Source organism: Clupea harengus, chromosome 14, assembly GCF_900700415.2.
Source record: "Clupea harengus chromosome 14, Ch_v2.0.2, whole genome shotgun sequence".
Classification (NCBI taxonomy): Eukaryota; Metazoa; Chordata; class Actinopteri; order Clupeiformes; family Clupeidae; genus Clupea; species Clupea harengus.
In genome coordinates, this window is record NC_045165.1 from 21343966 (window position 1) to 21369811 (window position 25846).

The following is a 25846-nucleotide window of genomic DNA, read 5'->3' on the forward strand; positions in this document are numbered from 1 at the left end:
ACCAGAGGTCAAAAACAACATTAAAAAAGAAATGTATGCATTCGACATTCCCAATAATAACCACGAGGTGGCGCACAACTCTTCTGATTGTGGGGGGGTGTCCTTTGAAGGATTATGTCGTAGATGTGATTTTCACCAATCATTGTGAAGAACCGGTAATGTTTGAAAGTAGCTCAAGTTCCAACCGTTGGGCGCATTTTGATTTGCATACTGTAGCAGGCAGCCACCTTTCGCAGATCTGCAAACAAGTTAGGGTTTCTCTGGTGAAAATATTGACAAGATAATGGATTTGGATACTTTAAAGTATGCCGACTTGCGGCGACTTGCTAAAGAAGTTGGACTCAAAGCTAATTTGAAGGTAGGATGCAATTTCATGTAACTTGTTGGAAGTGTTTAACATCACCGGAGCTGTAGGGTGGCTAACGTTAACTATGCTAGCTATCAGTTAAAGTAACGTTAGGTGATGGTAGCCTGAATCCTATTCTTTTGATAATTCTCGATATTGGCACCATAGCAGTTTGCCGTCTAGGTGTGTTGTTAAGTTGCTGGATTGATTAACAAGTATACATTAGTATTATCTTGGCAAACTAACGCGACACGTTAATATTGAGATCAGCTAGGATAGTTAGATTGTGCTTCCAGCTCAGCCAGCAGCTATCTATAGCATGGCTTTGTTTTGTTTACATCGCTCCATCAATTTCTGTTTGATAACCTTGTATCCAACTACAGGCAGATAAGCTCCTGAAGGCCTTGAAACAACATTATGAACAGAAGGAGAGTAACATCCCAAAAAATGTAAGATGTAATTTTACATTTGCAACTTTTATCTATAGAGCTGTTTTCACCGTCATGTTTGGGTAATGAAGACATGGGTACATTTAGGCAACATGGTATTAATTGACCTAACATGCTAAAACGTTTCTAGGAGAATGAGGTTAAGGAGACGGCCTCCGATGAGGACAACAGTGATTCTGCCCAGAATGTCCCAGTGCAGGAACCAGCTGGTTTTGTGACAAAACGTAGGGGCAGAGGGCAGAAGACCAAAAGGAAGCATGATGATATTGCAGAATCCGATCCAAAATTATCACCATGCCCTGTGCAGGTAAGTGTAAACGTTCTTTTAACTGAGGACCTACTTTGTTTTTTGTGGGCTTGGGAGGGTTGAATATTGTCCAGGAGTCTTTTCTGGGAAACCATTGTCAAAATTAATTCACATATGTATTGTATGCGCATATGGAAACAGAGTGATGGAATACTGGATAAACCCGAAGAGGAGATACGAAACTCCAAGAGAAGGAAGACTTACTTGATGAAAAATACGGAGGCAGTGGCTCCTGTGATGGCAGAGAACGAGCCAGAGAAACTACTTGAGCCCACAAGCGACAAGATTGATACAGAAACATCTGTGCCGGGTAAGCGGTTAGATCTTACCTTATTTGGATCTGTAAGATTAGTCAAGTTGGTGGTTGTGTTCATGTATTTATCAGTTCATGAAAGCTTATTTCTCATGCAGGAGAGGAGAAGCCTTTGAACAGACCTGCTGGCAAAATCCCTCGTCTTATTGGACTCACAAAGACCAAGCTGGTCTTAAAGCCAACCACACCAAGTAATAATCCGTTATTCCTTAAGAGAAAAGTGTTCCTCATGTACCATGTAACGTGAAAGACTCTGTAGATTAGTTATAATTCTGTATTTTGCTGGTATTACCATAACATGGAACATTTATGAAGTGTCCTCTCATCATCTAGACTTCAAGAAATTGCACGAGGCTCATTTTAACAAAATGGAGTCCATTGACGCCTATGTCCAAAGGAAGCACCAGCAAGTTGATTCTTTTAGGAACTCAGTGAAGGAACTGAAGGTAACAAAGATTGACAAGTAGAGCGTTTGGTATGATGTGGTATACTCTGGTGTTGTATTATTTTTGATAACTAATTAATAATGAATTCTCTCCTCACAGACGCTCTCTGAGAAAACCAACCTGAAGTCTGTGATGACGAAAATTAACCCCAAACCAGCGGATGGCAAGATTCGGGCTGTAAGCGAAGCCTAACCAAATTTGCACTAAAAAGACTCCATCCATACTAAATCAAAGAGTAATTGTAGATATCTCTATGGGGTGTAACACGTTTTTGTTGCTCTGTTGAAGGAGTGCTGATGCTTGACTCAGACAGATGTTAAACTTGAGTCCCTTTCATGTATGCAACAGAAGCCGAAGGTGAACAGAAGTTCCCTGTTCAGCCCTGCTGCCCAGAAGAAGAAGCCAGTCCCAGACAAGCGAAGAGTCACTCCGCTCTCCGCCAGCAAGCCTGCCCTGAAAGGCAGCACTGTCTTCAAACCCACAGTCATCTCCAGTACCAAGATCAACGTCAGGTAAAACTAAGGTTCAGACAGGGTTGAGGCACTTCAACTCCAGCTGCAGAGTGACTGCCCTAGAACATGGAATCTGTTAAATATGTTAATAACTACATATGTTGGGTGTTTTTCCCTGTGCAATTTAAATGTAATTCCTAGATATAACACTTAAAAAAATCTGTCTTGAGAATTTTTGGTTGTGAAATGAAATCTTTGCGTCCCTGAAGCACCTGGTCAGGTTTATTTGCTCATTGATTCCCCAGGTTTTCCCAAACTACCCAGGACAACGAGCATAAGCGCTCCCTCATAAAGACTCCAGCTCGTATGTCCACTCACGTGACTCTCACGTCAACCCCGGCAAAGAAATCCACCACTGTGGGAAAGACTGGAGCAAACACTTCTGTCATCAGTAGCAACAGAACTCCAGGTAGCCACATGTTCACTGAATCTGTATAGACCTAGTAGCACTTTGCTGTTCTTGTTAAGGCATCAACGTGGAACTTGGCCAACTAATGTTAATCTCTTTCGTAGGAACCACAGCGTTTGTGTTCAGCGGAGACACAATAGATACTCCACAGGCAAACAAGAGCGCCTTTGACCTGAAGGCCAGTCTGTCTCGACCCCTCACCTACAAACCATACACAGGTGAGTTTCATGTCTTTATTCGCTCAAGGCTTTATTAAGCAGTAGATGCAAGCTTGCTTACTGTTCTTATCTCTGTCTTCGAACAGGAAAACTCAAGCCATTTGGAGAAACTCAGAACACCCTCAACAAGTCTCAGACAGCTCCGTCAGTTCCGTCCCACCAGAAGAATTACAAACAGCACCAAGTACAGACAAGGTGAATCACATCATCCTATATGATCTTGGTCTATGACAATATACAATGTTAAACAGTTGCCGGTGTAACCTGGATTTGATTAATCTGATATGCTGAGAATAGAGCAGTTTACTGGGAGAATGGCAGAGGCAGTATTGCATGCACTTTATTAGTGAGAGCCCATCAGTAGTGTTTGAGTAGTATCTGACCCCCACTGTTTGATACCCCAGGGAGAACCGGCGAGTGAAACACACAGAAGACCGGAAGCAGAAGAAGGAGAAGATGCTGGGAGCCAGAAGAGGCTTAAACGTGACTTAATTCTGGCATATTACTTTTTTTTTATACATGTATGCATAGAAACCCTGTACATTTCCCCTTTATCCTTGGAAAGATATGTGTTTGGTTGTTTTTTTTAACCCCTCTTTCTGAGCAAACGCTTTGGCAAAACTGTAAATATTTGCTTTTAAAAAAACATTTGACTTTTTAAGTCTGTTGCTGTCTTAAATTAAATGGGCTACATTGGGAGAAAATAACTTCATATTAGGTACTTTAATTGTTTCATTAAATAGCCAATTCGAGTTACTGTGATTGAGTCTTTATGAAGGTGCAGCAGCAGTGCTCCATGCACATCACACCTCTGGATTTCTCTTATAAATCTCATAAGCAAACTCCTCAGTGTGGGTAGGGTCATTACACACTCCAATGAAATCAATCTCAAGCTGGAATGGTCCATCTGCTTTGTCCCCCAGTGTAAATCCAATGGTGTTCATCTGGGGGGAGAGCGTAACCACATTTCATATATATATATATTAAGTCTGTAGCTTTGGAACCACGTTACATCTCATTTACCAACTTCTGTACTTTCATTTCACTGTGGACTAAAGATATTGGCTGGATAGTACAAATTTCCAATAGTTACTGATTTGTATTCATCTAAATTGACAATGCCCAACTCACCTTGTCTAAGAAAAGACCATGCTGAATATCCTGTATTCTTCCTCGACTGGACATAAAAAACTTCGAAAACGGGATCTGTTGAATTGTAACAACACTGGTCATTCATCTGAGAGCCTGACGTGCACTGAAACGAGTCTACACAAGCGGGCGGGCATTCTTGTGTTTGCATACCTTGACATCTTGCCAGTATGGGCCACCCCGTGTGTATAGGAAATAACTGTACATGTCATCTTGCTGATGGGAGAAGTAGCCTTCTGATCCAATGTTTATCATCCAAGGTCGCCCGTCACCACGTATGCGCAGGTGTAACGTGTTAAAGCTGGACAGGTCATGGGGTTTCTTCCTGTCAAGCAAACCCTGTGATGAAAGAGAACGTTGTACAAAAACTGATACATTTTAGAAAGTTACAATTACTGGAGTAAAAAGAGGCAAAGTGATATCTTTAGAGCCTGGGACGACAGTTCACAAAAATAACACCTTCCGTAACTATAAAATACAATGCTCGACTTACACGAGGCTGCCGTGAGCGCATCGAGATGTATCCACTGTATCGAGTTTCTCCATCCCTTGGCGGGACAGAGCATAGCGTGCCGTATAGCAGAGCGGTGGTATTGTTTCTGCTCAGTTTCAGGTATATCTCACTGCGACCACCAATCTCCTGATCAGAGGAGACAATCCACTGATTCAAACTGGGTGGGCCACGAAATTCCCACATCACCCGTGTCTGTTCCAGCATGTGCTCAACAAGAGGCTTGCCTTCGGGACCGACCCAGCGCTGCAGAAACTCATCTTTTAACAGTCCCAGGTGTTTCTCCACTGAATCTACCCCCTTAGAGAAGTCGAAATTAATCCTTTGCCATAGCCATCTTTTGTCCTTGGGCTGACCAGGTCGCCGATATCCGCTTTGATGATTCCTCAATATCACAGACCAAGGGGAAGCAGACGCCCAGACGAGTTGTTTAGGAAATGTCCCTAGCAGTCGGGCAGACAAAAGGGATCCAGTTCTTGGCATCGCCATGTTCTCTTCTTCCAATCTGCTTCCTAAGCACGGTCTGGGAAATAAAAAGAAACAAATGAATCAGTACCATTAAAGATGGTACATAAACCAAGTGTATAACATGCGTTTTAAGAGGAACATTATTGTAAGGCCTATGAAGCATTTGCCCTTACTTACCCTCAATTGTAATAAACAAGTTCGTTGTTAGCTGACCACCTGAGATCTTGAAAATGAGTTACTGGTCTCATGTCATGGCCAAAATATAGGTTTCCTATGAGCCTAGTGTAAATTGTGCCGTTAATTCGTAGGGGGGGGGATCAAGTTGTCAGTTTTGGTTACATGTCATGTTTCATGTATCTTGCATAGACAGTAAAGGTCCCTACTAGAAATTATATAGTAAAGGTTTTCTCGGCGGCCGCCATCAGATAGGATATGACGTCCTTGACCAGATCCGTCCCTGAATACTGTCTCCCCGAAATCACGACCCCTAAGATTAGTTCCTATTTACTGTGTCCCTTTATTATGCGGAAGATGAATGCTTTTTTTAATTGCACAAACATGACCACGATTGACATGAAACGTCTTCAGCTTCATCTTAATAAACCTAGCTGGGAGAAACCCCAACTGTACTAATGTTACATCTCTGAAAAATGACCGCTACGTGGGCCACGTTCAATCTCAGAAAGGGGGATGCAATACCTCTCAGCGCAGAAGTGCCCTCCTAATCTGTCTTTACCGAGGGCCTAAATTATTTGCTTTAGACAAGGTCATATTTTACTCAAATAAACTTGCCAGATTATGTTTATTTTATTAAACGTGACGTTTTTTAGTGTATTAAATTCAAATTCATCACATCCTTAAAGGGGTTGATCACACGTGCAGATGTCAAATGAACAACATAGAGAGTATAGCCAGTTGAGGTGGTCAGATACTTGTTGGGGCTGGGAACACTCACGTAGATTATCAAATATATGATATATGTATATACAGATTGACTTCACAGAAAGCTCTCCCCATTCTGACACGATGCAGTGCCCTTTGTATTCGACCTTTTTGAACACGGCCTAATTCCGTCAGTGACGTAGGGGGTTCTCGTACAATTGGCGCATGCTCACTTGGACTCTAGCGCCTTTGTGTGGAGTACTGCGGAGCTACCGCCGTTAATAAATACACACAGGCGTCACACACGGAAAGGTTGCCAAACAGCTAATCATGGTGAATGTAAAGAAGCGGAAAGGTCGGGTCGTTATTGATTCCGACTCAGAGGATAGCGCAAGTGATGATAATCTGGATCAGGTAAGGATGTTGTCTTTGCTATTGTCTGTCCTAGTTTCTGTAGCAAGTTCGCTAGCTTGCTAGAGCGCGCTAGCAATCTAATGGTAGCGAAACAATTTTTCGTCGCTAACGTTAGCCAGCTAGGTACCTAGCTAAGCGTTAGTTAGCATGGTGGAGCTACAACTAGCGATGCCCTGAGTTGAAGAAAACACCCCGCCACAGGCCTGGCGAACTAACATAACAGCATTTCATCGAATGCTTGTTTTTTCATACCGACTGCATTCTCTGATCGTCCGAGACGACAGGATAGTGCAGTTATCTGCATTAGTGAACTGCTTGTCCAGGATTTAGAACATTAGCTGTTTAATGACGTCAGGAACACAGCTAGCTAAAGTTCTATTTCGGTGTTGACAACAGTACTTGATAGCCCTCTAGCTATGGACAGCATTAGCTTCCAAGAAAAACCAGTCGCCGAACTGCTCCACTCTTTCTGCAATGTTTACAGTGCTGTTCAGTCAAGTATTAAGGAGGTTTTTTTCTTTTGCAAGCTAAAGATGGGCTGTGAAAACGATAATTGTTTATTGCAACGGATGCATTTGCGATTTACATCGAACATACCCAGCTAGCTAGGTGTATTATTGCAGGTGTGTGATTTACAGTTTATGTTCGTGATATTAAGTTATCCTCTTACTTAGCGTTTATGAACAGGTACATTGCCCTTCTGTTGTTCTGTCTACAGTTGACGCATACTTTATCCTGATCATATCTGGTACTGAATATGAAACCCTCTCTATTATAACCTAGTCAGTTTGGAAGAGTTCATTTGTATAATGTACTGCTCCTAATGCACTGCTAGCATAATTTATTATGCTTCGATTGCAACATATATTAAGCCTATCTTGTACATAGCGTCCATCTTTGGCATGTAATGTATACCTTTGATTGACCTCTTGAAATCTTCGCGGTTCAGAAGTTCTGCCATTCATTTCAACAATAGCAAGAAAACCTTTTATTTCAGCTTAACTGGAATACCAACGTAGTATATATATATATATATATAGGGTTAGACTATATATATATATATATATATATATATATATGTTCTCTGCAAACTAGGATTGTGGTTAGCACAATTAAGCATTCATCCCTTGTATGACATTAATGGAAAATGTGTGTGCTTGCTCATGGTATGCATATATATTGTATGAATATTTTGTATAAACATCCTATGTCTCATTGTCAGATGTCAATACACTGAAATGACCTACCATCAAAAGTGTGTATCCACAGATAATGTGTGTGCCGGCAGCTTTGCAGTTGTTGAGAATTGTTTGAGAAATTGTTTGTCTTCATCCATGTCTTCGTCAGGAACTACTTTCCTTGGCCAAGCGAAAGAGGGTAGACACAGATGAACAGGAGGAACCTGTCAGCAAGCCTGCCGCCTCGACCGACTCTGAGACCTCAGATAGCGACGATGAGGTACAGTGAAGCCACTTTTTGCTCATTTTGCATAGCCTTTATTTATATTGTCTGAGACTTGCTGGCTGAAAATGCTTGATATTGCAAGACTTGAAATGCACAACTCTGGGTATAGCAGCACTTTCGTTTGCATGCCATATTGGAAAATTGGTAGGTGTGGCAGGATAGGCTGTAAATTGTTTCATTTTGGCGTCTACCAATTATGTTTTGTAAATAGAATGCAGTTGTCTGTATAGACCTATGCAATAGTAGACTAATTGGTGTGGCATGTAGACGTAATGGATTCATACATACACCCCTTGTACTGGATGAATGTTGACATGGAGGGTTCCTGAGCAATAAGAGACTTCAATTTGCTTCAAGACAAGTCATCGCCTACAGGAATTATGTGTATTTGTTGTGAAGATGTACACTAGTAATGCAAGTTTTAGGAACTTTCTTTTAGGCTCTATCTTTATTGGAAAGCACTTGACTACATTATCGGTTATTGTGTAAAAGCACCCAAAACAAATATAGACAGATTGTGATCGTATCACTCAGATCAGTTTTGGAGGCGAAAAAAAAAAAAAAAAAAATGCAAAGCTGTCCTCTCTATCCATGTGCAATTACATGATGCATAATGGGTACAATTACAATGCATTAATTGATCTGCTCACTGTCAAGTGAGGGCACTGTTCTCCCCACTAATCCTATATTTTATATCTTGTGACCAAACCATTACCTCCATATAAGGACTGATGGGATTGCATGGTAACCAATGTATGTGGAGTTTTGCAGCTGTGCGATCCAGTTATGTTTGAGACAGATTTTTATATACATTTTAAATGTAATCCATATTATGTATTCTATTATCTAGGTTCAAAAGTCCACATTTAATTAAATATTACCTTAGAGTAATGATATTATTTTGTATAATCCTCCCCCCCCCCCCCCCAATTTGTCCAAGAACACTTACTTAATGCCTAAATATGTAAAAAAAAAAAAAAAAAAAAAAAACGTCCCTTCAGTCACTAACTATATAGAAAAATCAATTGAGTTCACTATGTAGGGAATCAGACATTAAAACAACAGGCAAATTTCAGACACTTAAATCGAAAACATTTGATGACGGTAACAAAGGAACATAGTAATGCTAACATGGCAACGGTACTGCTTATAGCTTCAGTAAAATGAATAAAATGCCATTACATTACATGCCATTGATTTAGCTCAAATGCAGTCTAAATTTACCATGTTATTCAAAAGTCTAAGGCTGCTTCAGTTTCATCATTCATTCAAATTGGTTTCTTGATTTCCTTTAATGTACATACTTTCATCATCATCCTTTACGCCTATGTGGCGTGTAGGGCCAACTTGTCCTTTGTGTTGGTGTCCATAGTAATATTTACTGCGGTAGGGTTGCTGGCCCCACGCACATTACCAGCCCTGTTACCACCTCCCACGACGAGGGCGTAGGGTTGGACTTTGGGAGGCTGTACATACTTTATGGATATGCCTATGCCTTTTATTATATCGTATATACTTTACTTTTTTTTTTTTTTTTAAAGTAAAATGAAATCAGTTAGGCATATCCATCTGGCGATTTAATTTGTAGCTAAAGTAAGGAATGTCCGGTCTTCTTCAGTTTATTCACCTTGCAAAGAACTGTCGTATACTGGCGGAGAAATTGTAATGTACATCGCCTGTATACTACAAGTTGCGGTGCGCATGGGAATTTTATAGTGCACTATCTAGTAAGTCAAATTTACAGTTGAGAATTCTAACAGCTCTACAAAAAGGCTGATTTTCTATATAGTGGACTGAGTGAGTGGATGATCCGAACATGGCAGTAGTTAACTTTCCACATAGTTCACGTGTGTGTCTGAGGAGGTCCAGTAACAGAAGTGGTTAAGCCTCATTGCTCAGTGCTGTGTATATGTGCGTTTTGTTTTTAGTGGACCGTCGGAGGCACCAAGGCGAAAAAGAAAGTCAAACCGGGCAAAGGAACGGAAAAGAAGAGCGCCGCCAAAAAGAAGGTGAACAAGGCGGCAACGTCCGGCAGCTCTGATGGCAACAGCTCTGCAGAGAGTTCAGCACCAGAGGAAGGTATGGCCAGTTGTAGCACCTCCAACTTTTCCCACAGACAGCAGAAAACAGATGGGTTACAGGGCTCCTGCGAAGTGAGCTTGAGATACATGTAGTCATCTGGGACTATATTATTATAGTGTCCTATTACAGTGAGACACTTTCTGTAGTGTTGTGCTGTCATGCACATGGTATCTGAAACTGTTGATGTTATGCACCTGTTGTTATGCACCTGTTTTATTTGGGGCTACGAGGAGTAAATACAACCTAATCATTCAAAACAGCCCTGCTTTAATAGCCTGGCTGCCACTTTGAGATTTACATGTTATCGAGCAAATGATCATAGCTGGGCTGTAAACTGAATAAAAGTTGAACACTGTATGTGTCATATAAATATGCTTTGGCTTTATACCAGTTTGGTAGGAATAGAAGGTGAGAGTGTTTTGCCTTACCTGCTGAGCTAGTTAGACAAGAATTCTGCAAAAAATGCAGTCTCTGGTCCTGGTGTGTACTGATGAGTTTGGCCATGGATCTGGCACTTGTTGGAGCAAAGTAGAAAGCAGAACATAGCCTGTATAATTTGTATGGAATTTTATGTTCACATACATAATGGCCACAATTTATGTAGTATTACACTTTGTCTGAAAGTGCCAGAAAATGTTTGACAAACAGGCCTCTTCTCGCAGACTTGCTCAGTCAAAGGCCGCTTTGTTTTGCTTCCTGTGTCGTTTCTCCCACATCTCACTGCGCCTCGTGTTTCTTGTGCTCCCCCAGGAGAGGTGTCTGACTCAGATAGCAACAGTTCATCCTCCAGCTCAGACTCAGACTCGTCTTCAGAGGACGAAGAGTTCCGCGATGGCTACGGGGACGACTTGATGGGAGATGAGGAGGACCGGGCAAGACTGGAGCAGATGACGGAAAAGGAGCGTGAGCAGGAACTCTTCAACCGTATCGAGAAACGAGAGGTGCTGAAGAGGAGGTGAGGCTGGCTGCAGCGCCCCAAGTATAGCATCGAATTCAGACCAGTAGGAGCATGTTCAGGCCATGGCCAACAGGGAGGAACCCATGGTCTTGCAGTAGGCATGGCTTTTAAGAGATCATTGCAATGACCTGGGTTTTTGCAGGGGGACTTACAAACTGTGATGAAATTCTGTCTCTCAGGTTTGAAATCAAGCAGAAACTGAAGAAGGCCAAGAAGAAAGAAAAAGAAGAGAAAAAGAAAAAACAGGAGGAAGAGCAGGAGAAGAAGAAACAGGACAGGTCTCAGTCTCAGGACTCTCAGGTGGTGAGTAGCCCCCCTTCTCGCCCCCCTTCGCGCCCCCCCTTCTCGCCCCCCTTCTCCCAGCAATCCGTAAATTTGTCCTTGGCGAAGTTGGCACAGGTCTGGTCATACAAAATGAGAATGTGTTTCAAAGAATATTTCTGGTGTCTCTGATGGTCTTTACCAGTGTGGTTAAGATGACTTGCCCGTGGAGTCTGTTGACGTGACTTTGTCTTGTGTACAGGTAATGTCCCACAATAAAGAGCGAAGGTCTAAACGAGATGAGAAGCTGGACAAGAAGTCCCAGGCCATGGAAGAGCTCAGGGCCGAGAGAGAGAAGAAAAAGAACAGGACAGGTGAGTCTAATCTGCAAGATGACCTCCTTTGTTCTTTATTGGGGTTTTGTTTGTCACTGAGGTTTGACGGATGCTCTGACCTCTCTGTGCAGCTGAGCTCCTGGCCAAACGGCAGCCTCTCAAGACCAGCGAGGTCTACTCCGACGATGAGGAGGAAGAGGAAGAGGAAGACGACAAGTCATCTGTGAAGAGTGACCGCAGCTCACATTCTTCATCATATAGCGAGGAAGATGAGTGAGTAAAGCAGTTTGTAGAATTCATAGTGTCACGGTTCATTGTTGCAATGGAAATATATGGGGAGAAAATCTGTACGTAGTTTTCATAATAGCTTTTGCTAAATACTTTGGGGCCTTCCTTGACCAACATCAAGTAGTACACACAAGCCTGTATTTACCAAAGGTTTACAGGTGTAAACTAAAAGAATATGCAAGAGAGTTTACCAGCAGAGCATAAAAAATAAGAAAGGGGATTTTGTCATTTTCACACCTGTTAAAACAATTATTTTACACTTCTCTAAATCCTCAGTTCATCCTTTACACTGAATTTGTTACTGTGTTAATATATAGTAGTTTCTTGTATTTAATTTTGCGCCATTTCTGTCATCCCTAATGTTGCAGGAAAGAAGAATCGACACCCAAGTCCCAACCCGTGTCCCTCCCTGAAGAGCTGCATCGTATCCGTCTGTCTCGACACAAGCTGGAGCGCTGGTGCCACATGCCCTTCTTTGCAAAAACCGTGACCGGCTGCTTCGTACGAATAGGCATCGGCAACAGCAGCAGCAAACCTGTATACAGGGTGAGGAACAGGACTTCTCTGCTCTTTTATTTTGAAAGTAAACCTTCTTTGCCAGCTTTGTCAGGCAATACCTAAGGGAACAACTGCCATGTCATTACCTTGGGATAATTGTCTGAACTGATCTGAATCTGAATAACATTGGTTCTCTTTTTCTTTTCTTTTTTTTTCTCCCTTGCATAATAGGTTGCTGAAATTGTTGATGTGGTTGAAACGGCAAAGGTCTATCAGCTGGGTACAACAAGAACAAATAAAGGCCTGCAACTACGGTAAGTCTTCACGGTGTCTCCATGGATTCTGTCTCCACTCTAATTTCAGAAAAGGTCAACGTCTTGCAATGGCTTTCATGTACAAATTTCATGGACACTTGACATGTACAAATGGACACTTGACATGTACAAATGGACACTTGACATGTAGAAATGGACTCTTGCGGTTTTTGGCTGCATCGTGATTTGTCTTGCTGCGTTTGTGCACTGGGTTGTGTAACTTGATGTTTATCTTTTACAGTCACGGCAACGACACGCGGGTCTTTCGGCTCGAGTTTGTTTCCAATCAAGAGTTCACAGAAAGCGAGTTCCTCAAATGGAAAGAAGCGGTAGGTTGGGTCATGATGAAGTTTATGTGGGCCTCTAAATTGTAGGTTTATTATATGTTCCCGTAAGTCTAATTGTGATGGTTCGTCCTGCACAGATGATCATCGCAAGTATGCAAGTCCCAACTCTGGATGAGATTGCCAAAAAGGAGCAGTCCATCAAAGAAGCACAGAACCACAAATTCAATGATAAAGACATTGAAGATGTAAGTTCATGTTCTACATGGGTCTTTTATACTGCCACCAGTCAGTACAATTTCCACAATTTTTTTTTTTTTTACTATTTGCACAATGTTCTGTGATTTTAATTACGGTTACCAGCTTTTTTTCTTCTTTATACTGAAGCTTGTAATAATAGATATTTAAATGTAGAATCACAGAATTAATGTAGAATCAACACAAAGGAAGTATATTTCAATTCAAAAACTATTGTTTAATAACACAGATTCTCTCCTGTGAAGTACAGATTTCCAACAATCATCAAGGCCATCAAAATAGACTGTCAGCTTGAAAAGCATATATGTGTAGCGTGCAACGTGTGGATAGACTTTTTTTATTTTGAAACGGGGATTGAGAACACCGAGAAGCAGCGTTGAAGAGAAACGTGACTTTTGGGGAGGGAGCTAGTGATTGGGTCAGCCAGTCAGTAGTTAGAATGTGGTGTGCAACCCATTGGGTTGGTTGTAAGGTGAAGTGCTCAATTAACTTGCAAGCTTGTGAATTCAACCAAGCTCTGTGTCCATTGTCAGGCGTACATTGAATGTACCCATATATTTTAACCATTACATATGCACTACCAGAAATGATTAAAAAAAAAAAAAACCCAGGCAGCTGCATAACATTTCTTAACACATTAAATATTTCACATTAATCACAAAAATGTGCGTGTTTTAATCCTGATAGCACTACCCTTTTATTTAGAGCCTGTGTGTAGTTCTTGAGAAAAGCCTGTGGAATTTTATTTTCTTTATATCCCTATTTGCAGATAGTGAAAGAGAAGGACAGATTCCGGAAGGCTCCATCAAACTATGCCATGAAGAAAACACAACTCATGAAAGAGAAGGTTGGGTGATTGTCATTATCTCATCAACCTTCTTGTCAATTCCTGTCACTCTTTCTTCTCATGTAATGCTCAGTCAATCATAGAAATTAATGTTGATAAATAGCCTTCCATTAGAGTGGGTTTGGTAACGCGGATGTTTTTGTCATATTGTGTAGGCTATGGCAGAAGAGAGTGGGGAGGGGGAGAAGGCTAAATCGATCCAAGACCAGATGAACACGCTGGAGGAGAGGGCTGAGGCCCTTGACAGGCAGAGGACCAAAAACATCTCTGCCATCAGGTAAACCGCCTGACCGGTCCGTTGGCAGATGTAACTACTGCTGGAATGCTTGCAGTAGTAAAGTAGCCTCGTCTTTCACTAGCACTCTTTCTTACTCGTTGTGGATTTGTGTCTCTTTTGTTCCTGTATTGTTGCAGCTATATTAATCAGAGGAATCGGAGTTGGAATATTGTGGAGTCTGAGAAAGCTCTAGTGGTGAGTATACCTTTTATGCCTTTGAGCAAGTAGGTATGTGAAACCCTTCAATCTTTTGTAAATGCCCTTTGTAAATGCATAATCAAAGGGCCGTGCACCATCATAGGCAAATCAGGGACAATTTCCTAGTTTACCCAAGCTGGTTTCAGTGGAGCACCCTCTACGCAGATTGAAAATTGCCCAATACTTGCATTTGTATGTATGCACAGTGATGGTTGTGCTAACTCAAAGTGTGGTTCTGTCTTTCAGGCTGAAGGCCAGAACAACAAGGACCAGCAGATGGACCCTTTCACAAGGAGGCAGTGCCAGCCCACCATGGTGTCCAACGTAAGTGTCCATGCAACAGCTCTCTGGTGCTTGAGAGACTCCAAAACATTTAGAATATGTGGAGATGGATTATTTATTTAGGATGGAGTATCCTCTATCTTCTACTCCTCTGTTTGTCTGTGTCTTCTTCTGTCTCTCCATGGAGAAACTGGGTGAAGTTAGTTGTAATAGTAAGGTGGTGGTGTCATGGCTGCTCTAATTGTACTTTGTAAAAATTGTACTGGTTGACAGGCCAGAGACCCCACAGTTCATGCCGCCATCATCGCACATCTGAACCAGAAGTATGGTTCCGGTTCAGCAGCTGATGAGAACGCCCTAGACAGGAACTTACAGGTGAGCTGTTACTTCATGCAACATCTTTTATCAACATTGGGCAACCATTCTGGGTGACTTAACGAGTTGTGTTGGTGTGTGCAGGGACTGCCCAGCCTGAAAGACAAAGATATCACCAAGGGAACAAGCGACCTCTCAGAAGACCTCTTCAAAGTCCACGATTTTGACGTGAAGATCGACCTTCAGGTCCCCACCGCAGGTGAGGCTTGCTGTCTGTCTTGGAACGGGTATAGAGACGATACAAGATGGATGTGATGGATAGCAGATTTTAACTCCTTCCTTCTTCCTGTCACACAGAGACCAAGTCTCTGTCGGTAAGCTCCAACGCTCTGCCGGCAAAGGATGGAGCCCCGCGCCGGTCGCTCAACCTAGAGGACTACAAGAAGAGGCGGGGACTCATCTAAAGCCCCCACTCCCACCCCCTGCTTCCTCATTCACCTTGCATGTGTTAGCCATAGGAGCTGGGGCACTAAGGCGAAGGATACCCCTGTGTGAGTGTGTGTGTGTGTGTGTGCGAGCGAGCGTGCCCACTTCTGCATACATACAAATGAATGGTTTGTGTGATTGAAATTAAGAGTATGTGTCTGGATGTATGTTCTTTATGTGAGAGAAACTTAAACAGCTAAGAGTATGACTGCGTGCGTGTGTGTGTCTGCGTGCATAGAAGGAGACTGTATGCTCTGTGTGTGTGCGTGCGTGTGTGCATAAAAGGAGACTGTGTACTATGTGAGTGTGTGTGTGTGTGAGAGAGGGTGAAAAGAATGTGTGAGCATTTCATGGGAGAAACAGTTCAAAGTATTGAGGGTGTATGTGAGTGTGGATGTTCATGAAATCAGTTTTCAGAGTGTGTGACTCTGCGTGCAAGCAATTGTTCAGCCCAAAAGTGAGAGGATATATTAAATGAAAAAATTGAAAATGATAAATGTCCTTTTAATGGGATTACTCTAGGGGAAAAGGCTGTCCACTGTTTATTTGCGTTGTGTGCAGAGTCGTACTTGGAATTGTGTTTTTTTTTTTTTCCGTAGTTATTTTTTCCCTTTTTTTTTGGAACCGTATATATATATATATAAAATATATTAATTATTTTTTTCCTCATTGGCATTCTCATAGGTTCATATCTTTTTATATCCTGTCCACTTTGAGAGGGGCTTTGTGCTTGTGCATTCATTTTAGGAGAAGGACATGCTCATAAGACTTTGGCTCTTCTTTGACACCCAAAACACCTGACCTGGAATGAATGTTCTTTTTTGTAATTTAACCTCAGTGTATATTTTTTTCCCCCATCCCACTTTGAAAGAGTAACATGCGGTTACCTTTGGGGAAGGGAAACTGAAAAAGAATATGGGACTATGTCTCTTTTTTTCCCATCGGTATAATGAAAAACTGTACCAATAAAACTTCTTTGGGGTACTGAAAATTGTTTCCCTTTTTTAGAAAAAAAAAAAAAAAAGATAATCCTGTGTCTCCATTTTCATGCCCTCATTTCTTTCTCACACACAGGGCAGGTTTTAAGTGTTATGGATTGTGTCCTTAGGTCTTGTGTTGATGTGGCATGCCATGTAAATATGCGATTTGGAGTGAGTGCAACAGAATAAAGAGGCACTGTTTCGTACCTGGTTGTCTTTGTCTTACTCCCATCTCTTGTCAGATAACGTATGCAGGTAGGATGTACCTAAGCACCTTATGAATTGAAGCCTACCACATTCTGATGTGTACTACCAGAACATTTCTGGAGCTTGGACTTACTGAAGAAAGAAGTGAAAGTATAAACTTGATTTCTTTTCAAAGTCATATTATTAACCTACTAATGCATTCGTGAATATAAACTCTTAGATATAAACGCTACCACAATTCCCTTACCATTGCCATAACTTGCAATGATTACATTGTGAATGGCATAGAAGGATCGCTGTCTTCTGGGCGGAAAAAACAGGCACTTCGAAGGGCACTTTGTTTTGGGTCCTTCTTAAAGTTCCTGGTCCACGTCAAGCAGGATTTGGGACGTAGAGGTCTGGGGTGAAAAATACCGAGGGATACGATAGTTTTTTTTAACTTAACAGTATATGCCAATTAACCAAAATCATGATTTTTTTTATTGAATCCTAGAGATTGTAAGCCTCGTTACAGCTATTCTTCACAAGAAATAATCGGCAAAGGTAGGGTAACGTTAGCATGGTTGTGTCATGGAAGCCCAAGGCTAACCAGACTGTGAAACAGTGATTAGGAAGCTTGTTCACCAGGTTAAACAGTGTTAGACATTTATTGGTATTTTTTGAAAAGTCCCTACTGAGATTCTGCATAACCCTCTATAAGAGCTCTGCATAAGTGGTAAAAATAGCTTAGTGCGGCATATGCAGAACACTCCGTTTGCTAGCTATGCTAGCTAGTTAAATGCTATTCAGCTCTGGTAAGCTTGTAGGTTACCATTTCTAAACGCATATAACGTGATATTTTACCGATACCCATACTCTCCAGGGTGTGTATTCACTACTTCCCTACGCAGGACTTGTGTAATATTATTCAGCGTGTGTCCTTACTTGGAAAAGACAGCTAGCACTGGTTACTTTGCATTGTAGTTGGGAGAAGTACCTTAACGTTGTAACATCATTATCTGTTTGTCTCTTTTATTGCTGCAGTCAAAATATGTGCCTAATAGAAGTCTCATAAATGTTAACGATGTATCATGCTGATGATTGTGTCAACATCTTGCAAGTTGAATTTACATTAGAAATTATCATAGAAGACAGTTTTGCCCTTTATTTTACCAGGGGCCAGCATGTCTTGGTTTACCGATCTGGCCGGAAAGGCTGAGGACTTCTTGACCAAGGTCGATCAAGGGGCAGCCACTGCATTGACTAAGCAGCAGAGTCGCAAGTCCTCTTTCCCCTCGTCATACGATGAGGAAGAAGCATCTCAGTACAGTAATGCTGGCTTCAGCAGAGTAGCACCAGACACACCGCACGAATACCAGAGCTCCTCTCATGACTTCATCTCGACAGCAGCAGACAAAATAAAAAAATCCAAAGCCACACTGTTGGCAGGTTCTACCAACGTGTCCACTGTCACTCCTCTGGGTTCAGCTAGCAGCAGCTCCACCAAGGCCTCCTTTGTCCGACCCAAGAAGGCTGAGGATGTAGATGACGATCTCCTCTTCAAGTTTCTGAACAGTTCCGACCCACCACAGGGCGAGAGGCGAGATGTGAGGCAAGAGCTCCCCAGAGTGGCGGGCCCTCCTGAGGAGGTGACGCCAGCCCCCGTGGCTTCCGCTGACCCTCTGGCAGTGCCATCTGCCCCTTCCACTCCCCCCTCCACCATGGGCCTGTCTCGAGCCTCCAGTCTCAGCTCGCTGTCTGCCAGCATCCACAGTGTAAAGACCGAGGATGGCTCTGTCAAAGATCAGTACCAAGGTGAGCGTGTTTTGACACAAAAAAAACTTTGTCCACGATTTATCATAACCCTCTTTTAAAAAGCTTAGTTTTGTGTCTGATCGTGAGTGCATGTTTTTAATCTTTGATATTTTGCAATGTGGTTATTATATTACATGTATGGATAGTATATGTTCTTGTGGCTCCTTTTTTATGGATATTTCAGTGGTCTGATATCTGTATCATTTCTATCATGTGTACTTCATAAAAGCAAAGCCTGGCACTGTCCAAATATGTGGCCAGAAAGAGTATTCCCCTTATAGGTGCACTAATGTTTTTTATAAACTACAGGAGCACTTCTTATAGACTTAGAAGAGAAGAGAATGGACAAGAGCAGTTTTCTTTCATGTTCAGAATTGTTGACTATTACTATTGAATCCAGTATGCACACAAACCTATCTGATGCACACATTGTTTATTAATCATGGAATGATCAAATGTCAAAGAATCAGTGACACCCTTTGGGTTAATAATTAACCTCATCTTTGATGTTTCACATGGAACATAGTATTACTGAGAATTGGAGTGTTCATTCTACATTCCATTAGACAGGTATTCTAGAACTGCAGGAATAGAATGCCTGCGAAAATTGTGTTTATTCAAAAATAACTATTTATAAGAATTGGAGTTTATTTCAAAACAAGCTACCCCTCTTACCATTAGATACTCCAGAAAGCTCAGACTCTGGGCTGGCTGTGCCTCAGGACCCTGCCCCTCAAGAGCCAGTCCCTGTGGAGGAATCCCAGAGCCAGGTGCTGTCCAACCTGCGGCTGGAGAACCAGCTGCTGCGTAGCGAAGTGGCCTCCCTCAACCAGGAAATGGCATCTGTCATCCAGAGGGCCAAAGACTCTCAGGAGGGTAAAAACAATCATGCTACTACCAACACTAAAGAATTTGAAATACTCATATCATATGTGTTGTCATTTTGCTAATGTCTTTTTATCTCCTTTATCGCCCACAGAGCTGAATCTAGCTCGAGCACGCACAGAAAGATGGAACACTGACCAGTCCAGGACAGATCGCACCATCCGTGAGCTGAGGTCGCAGGTCGATGACCTCACAGAGGCGCTTTCGGCCAAGGATGGGCAGCTGGCTGTTCTGAAGGTGCGGCTGGACGAGGCAGACCAGCTCCTCAAGGTCCGGAACTCTGCTTTAGAAGAAGCCCAGAATGAGAAGTCAAGGTTTGTGTCCAGATACACAATCAGATATGATGAAATTAGCTGTATAAGTGTCCTCATGCATACATGGAATTTCACATTGGTTTGCATCAACCCCCTGTAGTGAATAAAGATTATTGAAAGAGATTTGAAAGCAATACATCCAGAAGTTTCCTTGGTAACATTAACCCAGTGGGATGAATTGTGTCTATCCATGTCAGGCATGGATGTGTTTACTGTGGTCTGGAAACACACTTTCCATGTCACTCTCCAAGTTGTCACTAGTTGATTAAAGGGGATGCTTGCATTGACAATTTTTTTCAGAATCCTGCAGAACCATACAGAAGGTCACGACGTGAACTCTCAGGCTATTCAGACTCTCCAGGACAGACTGAGAGAAGCTGAGTCAGCAGTCAAGAGGGAACAGGACAGCTACCGCCAGATGCAGGTGAACAAAAACAAACATCAACCCATTGAAAACCAATGACTTCCCATTCTCTGCTCCTTACTTAACACTTTGAAAGATAACCTTTACCATCAAACTAAGGGAAATATGTGACATTTGTAGTGTCATTACCTCAGTGAGCGTCAGGGTTACTCTTCCGTCTGGTCTCCCACAGAGTGAGTACGCAGCGCGTCTCTCTCGGGCAGAAGGTGAGAGGCAGGCCCTTGCGGAGGCACTGACGGGCACAGAGCGGCGGATGGCCGAGGAGCGGCACCGAGCCGAGGAGCAGCAGCAGCAGGCCAAGAGTGCCCGTGTGTCTGCCGAGAACGTCAAGCAGGAGCTGCAAGACTACAAACATAAAGCTTCGCGTATCCTGCAGGTCAGACACGTGCGTCTTACATGGCCTATGCAAGGGTGTAGACAGACACATTTTCTCACACATTCACTAAGATGTCCTTGCATATAACGATGATTACATGTTACAGGACAATGAGTTTTTATTATGGTAATGTTATTCACAAAGAAATGACTGAAGGTGCTTTGAAGCCATTATCTAGCATAGATACTGTATTGACTCAAAAAGCTTCCCTGTGTGTGTCTCAGTCCAAAGAGAAGCTGATCAGCAGTCTAAAGGAGGGCTCAGGGCTGGACTCCCTGGACGGGGGGTCGGCGGGGGCACTGGAGCTGGAGGAGCTGAGGCACGAGAAGGAGCTCCAGCGAGAAGAGCTCCAGAAGCTGCAGGGCCAGGTGCACACGCTCAGGGTTGAGATACAGGTGAGAAGTGACCTCCATCTCTGCTGTTACGAGTCTGCAAATATATATATATGTGTATGTGTGTGTATATATAGTCTATATATATATATATATATATATATATATATAATCATCATCCACATCAAAGTGCTGTGTTAAATGCAAGCTGTGCTAATATTAGCAGTTCACGCTTTGTTTGTTCAGTTAACAAAAATGTTCCTGTTGTGCTGCAACACACACCAGTGTCACTGAGCATTGAATTATTTTTGCTCCCTCACAGGAAATTAAATTTGCACTTGTATTCAGGGACAGCACCACTTTACAAAAAACACAGCACAATAAATTGTATTGTTTGAACCATACGGAGCAAGAACTGCATGAACCAGCCACTGTAAAAATGACTGTGTGGCTTGTGTGTGTCTCTTCTGTGTCTGTCAGGACTTGGAGACGGCGGCGCTAACAGAAGCAGAGACTTGGCGGGAGCAACAGCAGGAGCTGCAGGACCAGCAGGCCCAGCAGGTCCGCGCCAGACAGGAGCAGGAGGCTGAGGTCGAGCGCTTCAAACAGGTTAGAGATACAGCTGATGAAGCCATGTTCACATTAGTCTCATAGAGTCAGATGTATATTAACATTTAACATCTGGAGCCAACCATGGTAAAATGTGGAATGTATATACCCGTGTGTGTGTGTGTGTGTGTGTGTGTGTGTGTGTGTGTGTGTGTGTGTGTGTGTGTGTGTGTGTGTGTGTGTGTGTGTGTGTGTGTGTGTGTGTGTGTGTGTGTGTGTGTGTGTGTGTGTGTGTGTGTGTGTGTTAAATTGTGTGCATGCTTGTTGATGGACCACAGGAGATACAGTACATGGAAGAGGAGCATCACCGTGCTAAGAGCACCCTTCAGAGTAGGGTCAAAGACCGCGAGGAGGAAATCCAGAAACTCAGGAATCAAGTACGTCCACCGAGAGATACCTTGGCATCAGATCTCTCAAAACACACACTTACATTACAACAAGACCACATACTTAGTCAATTTAAATCATGTCAATTGTATTCCTAATTTCAAGTATGCACATGCCAGCATACACCATGTAAAAATATACTTAGACATAACACTTGTGGATCCATCTGACTTCTGTCTTTTGAAAATTGGCCTTAAACCTCAATTCCAACATGTTCTAAAACAACACAACCCTAGAGTGACCTATAGACCATATCCCTAGAACATCACAGTTTGATCTCTGACTATTCCCATCCTGCGTGCCCCTGTCCCATCAGCTGACCAATAAAGCGCTGAGCAGCAGCCAGGCAGAGCTGGAGAGTCGTCTGCACCAGCTGACGGAGACGCTGATCCAGAAGCAGACAATGCTGGAGGCTCTGGGCACAGAGAAGAGCTCGCTGGTCTTCCAGATGGAGAGGATGGAGCAGCAGCTGAAGAGTGTGCAGGGTGGCCAGAGTGGAGGGTCTGCCATCAACATGACTGGCGTGGAAGGGCCAGGTGAGAATGGGGAATGATGGGAGATGTAGTCTTGTGAAACATTGTGTGTTAAACAGGATTTTTCTGTGGTTTAAAAAAAAATGGCCATGGTAGGATGATCAGTGTTTAGACATTGAGACAAGCTACATACTTTGGATATTACAGTTTAAAACAATAAACAGTTCAGAGCTAAGAAATTCACATTTTGAATGAGGTTGTATTTTGATGATCCATTTGTAATTTATTCAGTTGAATAACCTTCTGTTTTGATTAACTTAAATAACTTTGGTTTTGCATTCACCTTTTAAGGTACACGGCAGAGGAACACACCAGTTTTGTTTACTGACCATGACCACCAAGGGGCTGGAGTCTATGGAAAAGTGCGCAAGGCAGCCAGCACCATTGATCGCTTCAGGTTAGTTCCATTAAAGTGCACTGCTTGACCAATTGTACCCTTGACAACAAATTAAACATTTTTACTAATATGTACCTCAAAGACAGGTTTTAGATGGTAGGACATATTGTTGGGGCCATAATGTGGTATCAGTTTTGGGATACTTCCCATGTGCATCCAGATATTCATAAATTCATAGTTAACTATTAATTAGTGCCTACATCACATTAACAGTATTCATACATGAAGGTGACCGGAAATGAGTGGTTCACTTCAATTTCAGATGCATATGGGCAGCGTCAGTCCGTTATTACTGCATTACCGGCCTAAAATGAAAGCCCAGTATTTATACAAAATTATATGTTTAAGTACATTCCGGTTGAATGCCGTAACAAAGGCCCAATTTTGTTCACTTTTCCTTTAGCATTCGGTTAGGAATATTTTTGAGGCGCTACCCCATGGCTCGAGTCTTTGTGATACTTTATATGGTGAGTTCCTTTCAGATGATCATCCTGACAATGATAATGACTGTGACAAGGCTTGTGTTTAGAGACATTTTTATTTCATAGCTTCATGAAAGTGAATAACGTGGACATTTTAATATTTTCAGGCACTACTGCATCTCTGGGTCATGGTTGTCCTGCTGACATACACACCAGAGATGCACCATGGTCATCCAGATGGGAGATAGGTGGAGGACACTGAACTATTTTGAGTGTGTGAAATCATTGAAGAGTTACAGGATACGAAAAAATGAAATATATATATATTTAAGTATATCTTTGAGAACTGGGTTGCTGCTGAAGTGAATCTCAAGAAGCTGTTTTCAAGCGGTTAACTGCAATTTGCACACACATGCTACTGGAAACTAACCTGGTCATTGGATCGTCCTTTGTTCCAGTGTGAAACGCTAACGGTGGCATGTTATTTCCACAATAGTTACAAAGTAAAGGATGTCTGGAATTAAGAATGAATGCTTACATTGTTCTGAACTCTATGATTTTATCTTCCCTTCTTGTACTTCTACTATCTTCCACTTAATTTTAACCATGGATTATTTCTGATTTCTACCGCATCTCTTGAATCATGACAGATTGTATTTCTTCACCCTGTAAATTAAATTTCTTTTAATAAACATAACAGACCTACACTAGCCGCGGACAGAGTACATGACTTTCAAAGTCGACAGATACTGTACACACCACACAACTTGCTGTCTTTTTTTCCGGTCAGTCATGGCCAAAAGTTTTGGCAGTGACACAAATTTTGTGTTTCGCAAACTTTGTTGCTTCAGTATTTTTAGATTTTTTTTTTCATATGTTTCTGGGGTATACTGAAGAACAATTATAAACATTTCATAAGTTTCATACGCTTTTATTGGACAAATACATCACATTTTTGCAGAGAGTCAGTATTTACAGTGTTGACCATTCTTCATAACCTCTGCAATTCCCTCTGGCATGCTGGATATCAGCTTCTGGGCCAAATCCTGACTGATGGCAATCCATTCTTGCCTTATTAGTGCTTGGAGTTTATCACAATTTCTGGGCTTCTGCTTGTCCACCCGCTTTTTGAGGATTGACAACAAGTCCTCGATTGGATTAAGATCTGGGGGGAACCTGGCCACGGATCCAAAATATAAATGTAATGACCTCCGAGCCACTTCATTATCACTTCTGCATTGTGACATGGTGCTCCATCATACTGGAAAATGCATGGATCCTCCCCAAATTGCCGCTGGATTGTTGGGAGAAGTTGCTCTTAGAGGACATTTTGATACCATTCTTTATTCATGGCAGTGTTTTTGGACAGAATTGTGAGTAAGCCCACTCCCTTGGATGAGAAGCAACTCCACACATGAATGGTCTCAGGATGCTTCACTGTTGGCACAACACAGGACTCATAGTAGCATTCACCTTTCTTTTTCCAGACAATCAATTTTCCAGATGTCCCAAACAGTCGGAAGGGGATTTCTTCAGAGAGCGATCCAAGTTATTTGTGCGCAGATTTGAAGCGGGAAAAAGGAAGAAAAAGATGCGTGTTGTGTTGCAAGTGTTACGACTCCTCAGGTTTCCCCTACCCCTTGTCTTGCGATCTGTACCTCGTCGCTGTCTTCATTCACAACCAGGTCCACACTTTCCACATTACAGGATTTTGACTCCTAAACAGGTCCAGATATAATCTCGACTCGTTTTGGTTTGGCCTGATTACTGATATATAGATGTGAGTAGATTAAAATCTGCATTTTTGTCATGCTTTTTTTTTTTTTTTTTACATCTGCCTGTACTATCCTCATGAGCGGTCATATGAAGAAGGCTCTGAGCGTAGTTTTACCCCAGCAGTTTCATGTGTATGGTTACATCCCAGTTGCATTGAACGCATGCGCAGTAGGACACAGTGAATCCGCTAACCCATGCCATGTGCTGGTTCTGTCATAATTTATTGACATTCGGGAAGGGATATCGTTGCCATGTCTCCTGTGGATGTCTCACATGCTGCAACACATTTCATTGCACATTTTGTTTAGCCAAGCAATCCAACATGAAGGTAACGTTAAATCGAAGCGAACGTAGGGTTAACGTTAAAACTTTCGAAAGCTTCATCTATTTAAGTTCCGTTCTTTGATAGTTTTTTTAAATGTCAGTTAAGTTGTATTCTTGTGTGTGTGATTGTTTTGGTGGTTCCAATAAAATTATGCTCACATTTGAAGTCTGTTTGAAGTAAAGATGTATTCAGAAGTAGTAGAAGTGTACTTTCATTACCATTACTATTTACTGCACTATAATTAAAGGCCACTTTCAGCGTTGAGGTTAAATTCAAGAATAGTTGAGCGATATTTTGAGCTGATAATTATTTCAGCTAATGAAGAAAAACGTAATACAAACCAGAGGAGTCTACAATCCATTCAGTGTCTTTATAGAGTGCAACTGGGATAGAACTGCTGTTGTGAAGCTGCTTGGGTACAACCAAAGATCTTAGGTAAATACATATCTGCGGCTCTGTAGACAGATACTATTGCTCATATGTGCTGCAATGGATAGCATAGGGGTGGCTACTG

The 25846-nt window shown here is 42.2% G+C and overlaps 4 protein-coding genes across 6 annotated transcripts; 3 read left to right on the top strand and 1 right to left on the bottom strand.

Moving 5' to 3' along the window:
* Positions 1–87: 87 nt before the first annotated feature.
* nusap1 (nucleolar and spindle associated protein 1) lies at positions 88–3756 on the top strand. The gene is made up of 12 exons (XM_012823445.3): positions 88–358; positions 730–795; positions 926–1102; positions 1244–1412; positions 1514–1606; positions 1749–1861; positions 1961–2038; positions 2210–2373; positions 2619–2782; positions 2887–3000; positions 3087–3195; positions 3405–3756. The coding sequence occupies exons 1-12, from the start codon at positions 284–286 to the stop codon at positions 3490–3492; spliced, it is 1410 nt and encodes a 469-aa protein (XP_012678899.2). The 5' UTR covers positions 88–283; the 3' UTR covers positions 3493–3756.
* Positions 3002–5589, bottom strand: ndufaf1 (NADH:ubiquinone oxidoreductase complex assembly factor 1). The gene is made up of 5 exons (XM_012823457.3): positions 5306–5589; positions 4643–5183; positions 4303–4488; positions 4132–4206; positions 3002–3944 (listed from the first exon to the last, which is right to left on the bottom strand). The coding sequence occupies exons 2-5, from the start codon at positions 5147–5149 to the stop codon at positions 3804–3806; spliced, it is 909 nt and encodes a 302-aa protein (XP_012678911.1). The 5' UTR covers positions 5150–5183; positions 5306–5589; the 3' UTR covers positions 3002–3803.
* A 641-nt stretch (positions 5590–6230) lies between these two features.
* Positions 6231–16757, top strand: rtf1 (RTF1 homolog, Paf1/RNA polymerase II complex component). The gene is made up of 18 exons (XM_012823417.2): positions 6231–6424; positions 7772–7882; positions 9817–9967; positions 10721–10925; positions 11108–11231; positions 11452–11563; positions 11656–11797; positions 12181–12358; positions 12542–12624; positions 12866–12953; positions 13049–13156; positions 13936–14013; positions 14169–14290; positions 14428–14485; positions 14735–14812; positions 15044–15145; positions 15230–15344; positions 15443–16757. The coding sequence occupies exons 1-18, from the start codon at positions 6341–6343 to the stop codon at positions 15547–15549; spliced, it is 2046 nt and encodes a 681-aa protein (XP_012678871.1). The 5' UTR covers positions 6231–6340; the 3' UTR covers positions 15550–16757.
* Positions 16758–17062: 305 nt separating this feature from the next.
* golga5 (golgin A5) lies at positions 17063–23938 on the top strand. Of its 3 annotated transcripts, XM_031580338.2 has the most exons (14): positions 17063–17154; positions 17252–17301; positions 17914–18552; positions 19234–19428; positions 19532–19751; positions 20052–20175; positions 20348–20551; positions 20776–20946; positions 21364–21492; positions 21771–21869; positions 22196–22415; positions 22704–22809; positions 23213–23276; positions 23399–23938. In XM_031580338.2, exons 3-14 carry the CDS (start codon positions 17922–17924, stop codon positions 23477–23479), a joined length of 2244 nt encoding a protein of 747 aa, XP_031436198.1. In that variant the 5' UTR covers positions 17063–17154; positions 17252–17301; positions 17914–17921; the 3' UTR covers positions 23480–23938. The 3 variants fall into 3 exon arrangements, with proteins under 3 accessions (XP_031436198.1, XP_012678220.1, XP_031436197.1); XM_012822766.3 differs by having other exon boundaries at positions 17065–17301; XM_031580337.2 differs by lacking the exons at positions 17063–17154; positions 17252–17301 and adding an exon at positions 17335–17552.
* The last annotated feature ends 1908 nt before the right edge of the window (positions 23939–25846 follow it).

Coding starts and splice junctions, on each gene's coding strand:
- rtf1 (XM_012823417.2), top strand. CDS start 6,341: ATGGTGAATGTAAAGAAGCGGAAAGGTCGGGTCGTTATTGATTCCGAC. Junction 14,486..14,734: donor AGTCTGAGAAAGCTCTAGTG/GTGAGTATACCT, acceptor TCTGTCTTTCAG/GCTGAAGGCCAGAACAACAA. Junction 14,813..15,043: donor AGCCCACCATGGTGTCCAAC/GTAAGTGTCCAT, acceptor ACTGGTTGACAG/GCCAGAGACCCCACAGTTCA.
- golga5 (XM_031580337.2), top strand. Junction 20,552..20,775: donor AAGCTTCGCGTATCCTGCAG/GTCAGACACGTG, acceptor TGTGTGTCTCAG/TCCAAAGAGAAGCTGATCAG. Junction 22,416..22,703: donor GACTGGCGTGGAAGGGCCAG/GTGAGAATGGGG, acceptor TCACCTTTTAAG/GTACACGGCAGAGGAACACA.
- ndufaf1 (XM_012823457.3), bottom strand. CDS start 5,149: ATGGCGATGCCAAGAACTGGATCCCTTTTGTCTGCCCGACTGCTAGGG. Junction 4,489..4,642: donor TGCGCTCACGGCAGCCTCGT/GTAAGTCGAGCA, acceptor CTTTCATCACAG/GGTTTGCTTGACAGGAAGAA. Junction 3,945..4,131: donor ATGGTCTTTTCTTAGACAAG/GTGAGTTGGGCA, acceptor CTCTCCCCCCAG/ATGAACACCATTGGATTTAC.
- nusap1 (XM_012823445.3), top strand. CDS start 284: ATGGATTTGGATACTTTAAAGTATGCCGACTTGCGGCGACTTGCTAAA. Junction 1,607..1,748: donor CTTAAAGCCAACCACACCAA/GTAATAATCCGT, acceptor CTCATCATCTAG/ACTTCAAGAAATTGCACGAG. Junction 3,001..3,086: donor CACCTACAAACCATACACAG/GTGAGTTTCATG, acceptor GTCTTCGAACAG/GAAAACTCAAGCCATTTGGA.